General features: G+C 37.6%; 1 protein-coding gene across 9 annotated transcripts in view; it reads right to left on the reverse strand.

Moving 5' to 3' along the window:
* The window catches only part of COL19A1 (collagen, type XIX, alpha 1), a 193,384-nt gene that overhangs the window by 64,192 nt on the left and 116,706 nt on the right, over positions 1-12,486 (reverse strand). For all 9 annotated transcript variants that reach the window (XR_001411381.1, XR_001411380.1, XM_014936919.1 and 6 more), the window contains 2 exons: positions 9,596-9,649; positions 393-446 (listed from right to left, as the gene is read on the reverse strand). Coding sequence is in view for 7 of the 9 variants with exons in the window: in XM_014936919.1 (XP_014792405.1) it covers positions 393-446; positions 9,596-9,649 (108 nt within the window). In the remaining 2 variants the exon portion in view is untranslated. The remainder of the gene's footprint in view (positions 1-392; positions 447-9,595; positions 9,650-12,486) is intronic.

A 12,486-nucleotide genomic window follows, 5' to 3' on the forward strand; every position in this document is an offset into this window, starting at 1 on the left:
TTTCTAGTTTACTCTTAGGATCACAACAGAGTAGGTCAAGAAAAAGGAAATGTTATGTACAATTTAGAGCGATGAGGTTTAGAAATGGGGAGGTGGTGCTTTACGCTAACAGCTGGGTGGTCCCCCCACCTCCTTTTTGAAGGGCACCAGGCAAAAATACAGGAGTAGAAGACGGACAGGAGGTAAGACATATAGCAGCAGGGTACACGACACAGTAGGTATGTTGGACCAAGCCTATACAGGGATGCATAAAGGGAACAGGGAAAGATCTACCCTTTGAATGAATTTGGATCCCAGCAGTTTGCTGGGATCAAAACTGTGGTCATTTCAATCTTAGATGCTTCTTAGCCATAAACACATACACATAGACACTATATATCAAATGTCCATACCTCATTATAATGCTTGTTCAATGAATCCAGAACTCCTTTTAGTCCAGAAGGACCCTATATGGAAAAACATGCATCAGAAAGTAATTTTAATTTAACTAATGTTAAGTCTACATACCTGCATTCAAAGAGCAGTGGTCATGTAAAAGGCTTTGAATTTTTATTAGATTACACAATAAATTATTTTCTGTAAGTTCATTATAGCTTTTTTTTTTCAGAGAAGAAACAGAGTCAGTTTCTAGATCCTTGAGTTTTGAAAACTGGCAACTTCTTTCAGAGTGAATTGGTTTGTCAGAGAAGGCAGTGGCGACATCCATATCAATTTTAGTACAAATCCCTCTGGTATGAACAGCAGCAACTCTGTTCTGCAGCATTTTAAAACTCTTTTCACTAACTCAGAGTACAAGTTTTGATGTAGAAGTAGCTTCTAGTGTGAGTAAAGAGCTAGATTTTTAACTTAGATGCAGAAAGGGAAATTGAGGAATGCCAGAATTCCCCAAAAGACTAACTTCCTGGTTTTATCAGCTTTGCAGGAAACATTTGACTACATCAATACGATTGCAATATGCTCAGTTAAGTCACCTGGTCTGAAAGAGCCACTTTTAACAGAGACAGGGCACAAAGGCAACTCTCGTCCTCTGAGGCTTTTTATAATGATGGGCAATTTACTGTCCACAGTTTTTGTGTTAGTGGGGGAAAATGTAGCTGGTATATGTGCAGCTTAAAGATTGCTTTAGGGAATTGAATTCTCTTCAGTTTTGAAAAGGATTGTTCCTCAAGAAAATTGAGTTTGTTTATCAGAGATTGTATGTCAGAGATTATTCAGAGATTTTATCATGTTTAATTTTGTATGAGGTCTTTGTTAATTGTTTTACGTGCACTTTTATTATACATGCATGACAGAAATATTCTGGTGTTATGCATCACAACAGGAAAGCAGCTTTCAGAATAAGAATCTATTGAAAATTTTTCCCATTTTCATGCTAAAGGACCTCTAAAACTATTATATGAAGTCAGGGGTCAAAATCACTTCTCATCCAAGATAGAAAAGGATCAAGATGAAAATATTATTGTTTTCAACTAGTAAGACTTTTGTAACATGAACTGCTGTCAAATTCACAGCTGGACAGTGGCAATACTCCAAAGTATTCCTAGAAAAATTAAAAAACCTTCTATCCTTTGATTTCACCTAGACATCCAAGGAAAATACTGAAATGCTATGTATTCATCTGGGTTAATATAAGCTAAATAACCATTTACTATACTTTTCTAATGAGGAGCTCAGCTGCTTACTACTTCAGAGTTGCTGCTGTATAAACCATCAGACACTTCAGGAAACAAGGTGAAGACATGAACAGCAATGATTTTGTCACAGACGGCATTCCTCATATCTGATAATTCCACACCTGCATAGAAGATGCTGTTTGTGAACTGAATATGACAGACAACCCTTGGTATTTGATGCTTTTGCATCATGGTTGTAAGGATCACTAGGACATAGTAAATGTCCTAGTACACAAGCACGGTAGTTCAGCTTTTAAAAAGTAATAGCTCTCATGAGTAAGGGAACTCTGACAATGGATGGAAGGACAAACGTTACTGTCACAAAGCTGAAACTGAAAAGCATTTCTGTTTTCAGAAAAGTATAATTCTCTTGGTGGTATAGATTAGGGTTGGTTTACAAATAACCAGCTTTACACAAAGAATATTAGGTCTTCACAGATGTCACAGTTGTCACAGTAGTTTAAATGCACTTTTGAGTGGACAATTAGTAATGAGAAGGAAAATCACCAAGTAGAAGTCTGAGAAATGGGCTGAGTTTTGCTTCAGCTAACTGATATATTTTTTGTTAGTATGTCTGTATTGACGGAGGAGGCCCGGTGATGGTGGAGCCTCACCCATTGTACCCAACTAATCCTTAGAAGCACCCTGGGGCTGTCCAGGGGTCCTGGTCTACGGGAAGTCATCCAGGTGAAGAGAGCCAGGCCATGGCAGACTGATAAGTAGACAAAGGACTGTGAAGACTGACTAAAGACAGATGGCAGACTGATAAGTGGACAAAGGACTGTGAAGACTGACAAGTGGATGAAGGTCATCTAGAGGGTGGCTGATGAAGATATGACCACCAGGGTGCCTGTAACTGCTAACACTGGACAGTAGATGATAGCAAAGACTGTGAAATAACGTGTAGCTAATCAACTAATCAAAGGTGTGTTTAGAATAATGATTTTGTAGAGGAAGAGGGTATGCCTTGTAAGGTAAAAAGGTGTGAACTAGATCTGTAATAGGTCAGGCGGTTGGGAAGAATGTGAGCCCCAACTTCTCAGCCCATGAGAAGAGAGACAGTAACTCAGGCGGCCGGGATAAGGGTATAAAATATCAAAAAGCTAACGGGTTGGTGTGTCTCTGCTTTGAGATGCACCCGATTCAGCGCTGTTTCGTATAATAATTTTTTATACCTTTGCTTCGGCGATTTTGTCCTTTTAAATTCTCAGTGTGAGCTGGTGTTTCTCACAGAAGGCATGCTCTTGTCCCATCACCAGAATATGGTAAGAAAATCGTGCCTCACAGCAATGACTCATGAAGACTGGAGAAGGCTTTCACTAATGCAACTATTCTGCATAATTTCTCTTAGCACCTTTTGAGTGGGGCAGGAGAGACCACAGACAATTTCAAAACAAGAGACTTGTTCGCCAGGAAGTTTAGTTTTTTCAACATGTAGAATTCCTGCATCACTGTGGGTAACCAGCCGAGCCGTAGAATTCCTGCATCTCTAACTGGGACTAACGAGTCACAAGGCTGGTTCCTAAGTCCCAGTAGCAGGCTACGCTGAAGAACTATTATTAAAAAGTTGAGATTTACCATAATGTAAATTAGTTGCATAAAAAGACACCGGTTTGGTGATACTGACTATGTGATAAAATAAGATAGCTACTTTGAGGATGCACATCCTGAGTGTGATATCTTTTGGCTCCTATGTAATCATATTTTGAAGTGTTCTGACAAAGCATTTAAATGAGATAGCTCATGATTTGCATTCTGACAGCAAAGCCTTCTCTGCCAAGACGCACCTGCTCCATAGGAGTGCGCAGAATGGCAAAGTTTTCCCACATGTACAAGATCATTCTGTGAAACCTTGATGGTTCTCCTTACCAGTACAGGTACTTCCCTTGCTTCAAAAAAGATAAGAAACAGAACCATGATTTTGATTAACCAAATAGACAGCTGCTTCCTTGGGCAAAAAAAATTTAATCTGATGGAAGCTATGTAATAAAAGAGATGTAATGGCACAGTTCAATGGACTCTGGAGGTATAAAAATCTAGGAAGATGATAAAGCCAAAATAAAGTCAAATAGGCAAAAGTTATTAAAACTGATGGATAAGTCAGTAATACCTGGTAGAACATTATTGCCTCATACCAGAACAAGACAGGTATGTTCTGAGATATCATCACTGAAGTATGAAATATGATCCTATGTATTTCATAGTGATTACATTGTTACAGAAATATAGTGGTACTTAAATATTGGGGGACATTATGAAGATTTAGAAGCCACATGAAAATTCTCAGGTGCCTCACTCCCTCTTTGTTCCCTAATATTGGAAGACATACAAAGCCATACATTTTCCCATTCATTTTATTTTGGAAGTGAATTGTCACCTCAAATCTACATTGAAAAATAAGATAAAAATAGCCATGATGTTTTGACTGAGATGCTCACTCAACGTGGATTCTGAAGTCATTGGCAGAATTTTTACTTCAATATCCATATTAAAGATGGCAATGCAGAACTGGGACTGAGCCGCGATGACAGTGCCTACTTATTAGACATGTCAAGTTTAACGCTGCAGTCCTGTAAGCAGTCAAAGATAAGAATTTATCCTCCCTTCTTACTTGCCACCATATTGTTTCTTTTACTGTTTTTCCACAAATGAAACTACGGCAACCACCCAACCCAGGAGGTACTGAATGCTGGACCTGCCACCAACTCTAACCCCTTAGATATTATTTGTATATCAAATAAATCATTTTTGACAAAACGGAAAGCCTTTGTACGTCACAGTTTTGAGAAACAGGCATAACCTCAAAAAAACCCAGAACTATCTTGTGAATAAGGGAGTCAAGGAGAACTTAAGGCATTTGGGTGGCACAGTGTTTGTGTTACCAGGGGTAAACCACCTCTCTGGTTTCAGCCTTTTCATTTTCAAAAATTGGCCTAAGTTTAATAATTTTATCCCTCCATCATTCTTTCTAAAGTGAAATGAATAAAATGGGAAAATTGTTTTATTCAACAGTGTTTTCCTAAACATTAGTCTCTCTCTTCCCTTCCATGTTGTTTCTCTCCACTAATATAGCTGCATAATACACTCTGAACTCTCTACTGACAGAAAAAGAACCAGTAGCACCCTTTGGCAAGTGGAGATGCAATGAAATTAATAGAAGTTGAAGAATTATTGTACAGGCAATTTCTAGCTATTGAATAAGAATTTTGCACATCTGCCACTTCGGATGTTTTCCAGACTTGCTGTTTTGCAAATACCAATGAAACACTCACTGGAGCCGGGGTTTCCTTTTTATTTTTTAATATCAAGTTGTATAATTGAGAGAAGTGAAGCACACAGAGGGTACAGTTGCATGAACAAGAAAAGAATTGAAAATGTGTCCTGACTGTTTTCCAAAACTACAAATCGGTTTCAGATGTTATTTCTATAGACAAGGCAGGAATAGAAACACAGGTGTGCATGGGAGCACCCAGCCAAACCAGTTTCAGAGCACAATAGGTAAGATGTAGGGAGTTGTCATTTGACTCAGCTTCGCCTTGCTTTGCCACATCCTTACCTATGCAGAGATAATTTGGGGGGAATTTCGAAAACAGCTCAGCTGGGCTTGTCTCAAGATTGCATCACAATAAGAATCGAAACCCCAATTGAGCCTTGAATAGTCCCTTAACAAACAAAATGCCTGGGAGTCCCATCCCACTACTATGCAGTGACTTTGAGTCCCTTCCAACCCCATATCACACTGTGATTCTGTGAATAACAAGAGATCAAAAGTTTATGGAATTAAATGACGAAATTCAAATAGCCTATGAACTTCTCCATTGCCTCACATGAAACACAAACAAAAATGTAGACTTTAAGGGGTAACACAAAGCTAGTCTTTCAAGGAAGAATAGTTGTGAAGATAAAAGATATGAAGATTCAGTCTCCTGCAAAGGTAAATGATGAACTGAATGATGAGTTCCAAAGGCTACAGCAATTGTGAAATAAATCTGTTCTAGTTGCATACAATAACTTTGGATGTGTTGGTAGAAAACAGCAGGTTTGAGAGGATGAATAATCGCGATGGCCGTTCACTAATCTGTGATTTAGCAAACCCAAAATTTCTTTCCAGCCTCTGTCACATACACCTTCTTGGACAAGATGGCACTTGGCCAAATCATGGGGTCCTCATGTTTCCTACTTTTAAAAAACAGTGGTGATAGCACTTCCCTTCTGCCAAACTGCAACACTGGGCAGAAGTCATATTCTGACTCACCCCAAAGAATGCTGTTATACTGGTATACAACTCCAGCTTGGTCCTCTTTGTATTTTAAAACCACCTAATGTCCCACTGAAATGGGAACTATTGAAAAATGGGATTCCTCCAGTCATAAGAGTTCCAGCAGAGACAGAAAACTTTGGAACAGAAAAGATAAAGTTGCCCCTTAAGGGACAAACCAGTAAAACTCCTCTTTCTGTCCTCTAGCTTACCCATGTAAGTAGAAATACCTGGCTGATGATTTGTGTAAAACTAAAAATAATAATTAAAAAACAGACAAAAAAACCACCCCCAACCCCTCCCAACAATGATTATAATGTGTAAAACAGTGCCAAACATCATGCAGCTATTTTCTAAGCAGGACAAATAGAAAAAAAAATGACCTTCTGTAGGAAATCTAAACAAAACCCAGGCAGGTAGCAATTCTACAAACCTAAACCAGGAAAGTATTTTGCTGAAGTGAAGGCTGCAGAACTGGGCCTTAGGCATCCTCAGGCCAATAGTATAGAAATACTAAGTTCAGACACTTTCCATATATTTATTTTTAAGTACTGAAAAAAAATTTGTGGGAACTAGAAAGTCAATGCGTCATATCTATGCAAAATAACCTATAGTCTACTGGTAATCCCTTCTGTGTTGCTAAATCATTTAGATATTGTTGTTAACAGCTTGGCAGAAGAAAATTATCAGTTCAGTTCTGTAGTCGGATCAAAATGCCATACTTACAACCTCACAGCATCCTACTATGATACTTTTTGTTTCATAAAATAAGCATTTCAATTTCAATGAGAAGACATGCAGAGCAGTGTAACAACATGTGAAAGAGACAGCATCTCTTTCAGAAGACTTTAGAAGAAAATGTAAGTAAAGAAAATGTATGAAATACATTTGAAGGGTGCAGAGATTTTGATTTCGTAATCATAATTTTCAGAATGCTTCTGAAACTGAAATGAATAGCGTATTTAACAGGAGCTTTAAACTGCTCTCCAGACTCTTTAAAATGGGGGAAGGGAGCAAAAAGCACTAGAGGGAGCTGCTGTTCTACCGAACCCGTTTGGACTACTTGTTTTTCAAATTAATTGTTACCTGCTGGAGTGAGACAAGTGCGAGCACTCGTCTCAGCTCTCCAGTACTGAAATAACAGTACAGTACTCAAAACCAACATCAGACAGCAAGGACGCAAACCATGAATTCTGAAGCAGAAGAGAATAACAGAACACTTTAAAAGTCTATAATACTTAATAAGCCTTAAAAAATACTAAAAGGAGCTGGCGATCAGCATCTGAGTAGGCTTACAGAAATATTTTTTATAACCCATCAATAAAAATCCTCATTGACTCCTTGCCTTTTGTGGGCACAGGATTTGCTCTAGAGGGAAAAATGACACAAAAGAAAGGATACCAGGAGGAAGTTGCATAGACAATCTCACGTTAATTGAGCAGTTTCATAACCACTTGCCAATAAATCCACGTTTCTAATACTGAAACCTTTTTTCAACCAAAGATGTGCAGATGATGTTAAAGGACTACAAATTCACGATTAACATCGAATTTACTGAAAAAAATCCCAAGAAATTAGGTTAGGAAACAAACAAAAAAAAAGGTATTGAGAGAGGGTTAGAAAAGTCAAACTAGAGACAGGTAAGAAAATCTTAATTGCCGCCACGCCACAAGTAGGTAAAAATTTATCATTTTAATTAATCAAATCTCACACTGCTTAGTAGTGCCCAATCTATAGCCTTTCTGACTGTTCAGAATGTGGTCTCATAATCAGCCCCTGCCCACAATCTTTCCAGGACTGTGCTTTACACTAAATCCCCTGAGTATTGCATCCTATCAACTCTTCACCAACTTCTTCCTCAAGGAGGCAGAACGTTCCTTCTTACCATTTTTTTTGGTCATTGCTGAATACCTGGCTGCTCTCCTAATATCGAAATTAAGTACTTAACCTCATGGCATAAGCTGATAAATTAGCTAAATTTATTAATTTCAGACACACAGTGTGTACTGTATCTACCACCACAATTAATGACTGAATCTCCATTTTCTCCAAAATGGAGATTACGGAGAGCCTAATTTTTACATCTTTGGTCAATCTGTTATGCATTTTGTACCCTGTATATGTAACCACTCTGCAGGTGTGACAGTTCTGTTGTACTTTTTTTTTTTTTTTTTTTTCAATTTATCTTACATGGAACAGCTCTGTGTCAGCTCTGCTAAACCCATCTGGAATAATTCAGAAATTAAGATTCTGGAAATTTAGTTTTTTTTTTTTTTTTTTTTTTTTGCGTGTGTGTGTGTGAGTTGTTTTGTTTTGGTTTTTGTTTGTTCAGTTCATTGTTTTTTTTTCTTTTAAAAGTAATTTTCGTCATTTGTATTAAGATTCTGCATCAGTCCTTTCCTGTCTTTGGACTCCCGCAGTCTGCAGTACTGATTGAGCATTAGGAAGCCCAAACTGTACAAAAGACAAATAAGCAAGTTGTCAATGTGACTATATGCAAGGGAGAAAAAGAAAAGGGAGGAATTTTTAACTATTTGGTTTTATGCGGAACAAAACCACTCCATTATCAACCCCACGTTCTGACCACATTTTGCCAGGAAAAGGGGGGAAAATTATAAAATTTTTGCATTTTTGTTTTTAGATGGGTTTAAATGACATCTGTTTAATTTTATTCATTGTATTCACTGTATTTCATGCAGAAGTCCATTATTCTCTAAGAAAATAATCATTCTCAAAGAGAATAAAGTGTAAGACTAGTTTTCCCTTGCAGTGATGTTGAAGCATATTAATCAAGTGTTTTGACCCATAAACTTTACCTTTTTCAGGTAAGCAGAAGAAGGAACTATGAAATCCTTGTTTGACACTAAGAATGTAAAGCAGCAGAAGTTTACTTAATCCACAAATAAATAGCTCATACATTTCTGTATGAGAGTATTTTTACAATACAATATAGAGGGAATGTTACAAATACGATCAAGTCTTCCTCTGCCAAAGGAAATCTGTCTTCATTCTAGGCTAAAATAGATCTACGCCTGACTTCAAATTTGAAATCATATATCTCTCAAAACAAAATTAAAAAAAAACAAACCAAACCACTTAGATCTGAGCTAAACACCTTAGTGCTCCATATTACAAATCCTTCCATGGAGTGATGTATTTCTTAATCTTTTGAATTCTTCAGGAAACTCATTTGAACTACAGCTGAGTGCTCATTCCAGTGCGGGGTATAATCCCCCCCACCATTCAGACAGTTGGCACAGGCTTCACACAGGCCTTCATCTTTCAAATTACCCCTCTGAGAGAAAAATTATCCCATCTTCTACAGAGCTTCACGCTTTTTGCAGAGTGAATGAATGCACAGTATTCACATTTAGCATCCATGGCCAGAACTTACTTTGAAACGCCAGAGAATTTCTGCCTCCTGCTGAAGTTTGCATCTTGCTCTTTCCTTCCTGTGTAGTCTCTCCTATTTGCGTACCCAGTCCTTTTATCTCTGCGCTGTATCAAAAGGCTAGGAATAGTAGCTGTTTGATGCAGCAGAGTATGCACAAATCAATTGTTTTCAACCACAACTACGAACAGGTAAACCGCTATAAAAATGCTAACAAAGCTCACTATTTCAGGACAGAGTGAAAATTTCCCATTTCCCTCGTTAGTTACTCACAGGAGGTCCTGGCGGGCCTGGTTTCCCTGGGAGGCCTGGTTTGCCTCGTCTTCCCTGGAAACAAAAAAAGAAAAACAGATGTTTATGCATGTTGCAGCTAGTAACTGATTTGGAATAAGAATTTTGTTTAAGGGAACGATTTATTGTCTTTCTTATCATCAAAAAGTTCAAAAACTATCCAAAATGAATACCCTGTATCAGCCACGGCAATGCCATCCAATTCTAGCAATTTTAGGATTGTTTTTAATAATTATGACAACAGTGCATCACTATAACATTTACTGTTACATCTTAAAGCTATGTCCCAAATGTGAGTGCATATTTATAGAGTTATAAACAGAGCACCTTGATGAGGTGTAAAGAAATTATATTTTATCTGAACATGCCAGAGTTCGGGAGGTTAAACTGTGCTGCAGTAGTCACTGACTTGCACAGTAAGTACATATGTTCAATACAACCCAATTAACAAACACCCATACCCTTCTTCTCCGGGATGTGAGAGCAAGCAGAAAAGTCATAGAGATTTATTTGCAAAACCAATTCACCTTTCTCATGCAATTACTGCCATTTGTGTATACAATGCATACGTGACATCAGTTGTGTTAAAACTTAAGGTTTTAACAGGTTTTTTGAAAGTCTACTTAAGTTAATGTGAGACTTTCTACTCATAGTCTAAAATACATGCACATGTAATTTTTACAATTTTTTAGCACAGATCTCAATTGAACAACTGTTGTTTTCACACATGCTTTTTTTTTAAAGGAAGAACAACATAAAAATGGAAGTAATTTACATCTTTATTGCCAAGCTGAAATCTGACGCATATTTTTTAGAAACAACAGCTGAGAACAACTAATATCTAGGTCTGGTGGTAAAAAAAGAAAGTATTATTTCCAAAAAGACTAAAATTTTCCCTTGCATATTGAAAATGTAAGTTAACAAAAAGCATTAGGGGGATGTCATGGTGAAAACCTGGCTATAAATAGTTAAAAAATGAAAATGCTCCCTGACAGCTCACAGTTAACTCATGGGGCATTTCTGTAAGCGGAGGTCCCTACTTCTAAGCCTCTTTCTGTATTTCATTAGACGACGATCTCACATAAAGAGCAGAAGTAATCATCTAAGGAGCAGAAAGCGAATCTCAGCTTTGCTCTTCACAGGTGAAAGCCCTGATGTGTAGGAAACCACTCTCACTTTCTGCCTCTCATTAATCTTGATCTATACTGAGGGGAAACAAGATGATGACAATAAGGGTGGAAAATCCCTCTTCCTCACGCCTGCAGCTCATCAGGGTAACCCCTTGCCTATATGCCAGGGACTCTATATATAGGGATTTGAAGCCCTTCAAGTTGAAGAAAGAACTGAAGAAGGGTTGTGGGGACGTATTTCATCCCCTGGGCTGTGCCACATGACATGCATGCTGCTACTGCAAGTTAAGATGTGTGACTTTTGGACTGATGTCTAGTTCAGAAATACAGATGAAAATTCACATTTCCTGATGTTTTTGAAAAACAGTAAAGTTTCCTTAGAAAGTATGAAAAATGGATTGAGAGGTAATTATATAAGTAATAAAAAAAATATAAACTGTTTTAGACTTTAAAAATAGTTCCTCTGAGTTAAAATGATTGATACCGTTGACTTCTTGAAGCACCTTCCTTTTCCTGTTTGGACTTTATTTAAAGTATCCTGAGGATGACACTTAAAATCACAGCAGTCTAAACAAAGTATCAAGGAAGTGTCAGGAGGAAGAAGGCAGGGCCTTGACTGGCAGACACAACTGTGAATGAGGTGTTAATTACACAGGAAAACATGGAATATGTTGGGAAGACAATTTTATTTCTATTTACAAGATGATCTAAAATGTGATTTATGGCATATTGCACAGTCAAAACTTGACAAACTTTCTAAAAAATCAGTTATAAAAATAAAATAAAATTGGAGGTAGCTATTTTTCACTGTCATTTATTAATTACCAGAACACGTACCCAGTGATGCACAGAAGAAACACTCGCCCTATCTTTTATCCAATCATTATATTATTAGTCATTACACTATCTGCCACACGTACAAAAACCCTGTAGAACAATCACACAGACTGGCATGAAGCATCAGCTTTTCCCAGAGGCACAAAAGTCCTCTTTTTCCCTACAAGCACCTTTTCTAAACAGTCTGATATTTTAATGTTAACACAGAAGTATGTAAAAGGCTACTAATTTTCATCAATGTCTTTCACATACAGAGATTTAAATGTTAGGAATATACACAGTTCCACGCGCTTCCCAGTACTCCTGCTTCTCTATGGCTTCCCAGCTTCAGTATGGAAAAAAATAAAATATATAGTATAGAAAGAACGTAAGTAGAGAAAATGAGTTTATGTTTTTGTTTAGGATAATTAAAACAATTAGAAGAATGCTTTTGATAAGTCCATTATGGCCTTGCCTTGAGCAGCCCGTGAGCCAGACTGTGACTAAATATGTACAGTTTGACTCTGAGTCTTCCTTCTGGCAAGAAAGAAGTGAAAAACATCTCGTTGCCTGCCCTGGTTCATCGAGAGGGCTTAGCAGAGAGCCACAGTTCCCATCTCCTGCTCAGGAGCAGGACCCAGAGCTCTGTGAGAGCTGCATTCACTGCCCCACGGGGGCTGTGCGTGGGGCAGGCAGCTGATGCAGGAACCTTTATTTAGTTGAGTTCACTGAGCAAATATTGAGATTATAAAATCACACAAAATATAAATAAATATTCTAGGCATCACACACTTCCTTTAACTAAACAAAAAATGAAATATCACCTACACTAACTTAAAAAAGAGGTAAGCAGTGTCAACAAGTTGTCTAATGCTACTTATAATATCTAAAGAAAAGAAAACCAAAACAGTTCCTGGTTATTTCATT

This window comes from Calidris pugnax, unplaced genomic scaffold (genome assembly GCF_001431845.1).
Source record: "Calidris pugnax isolate Ruff unplaced genomic scaffold, ASM143184v1 scaffold12, whole genome shotgun sequence".
In the NCBI taxonomy this organism is placed as follows: domain Eukaryota; kingdom Metazoa; phylum Chordata; class Aves; order Charadriiformes; family Scolopacidae; genus Calidris; species Calidris pugnax.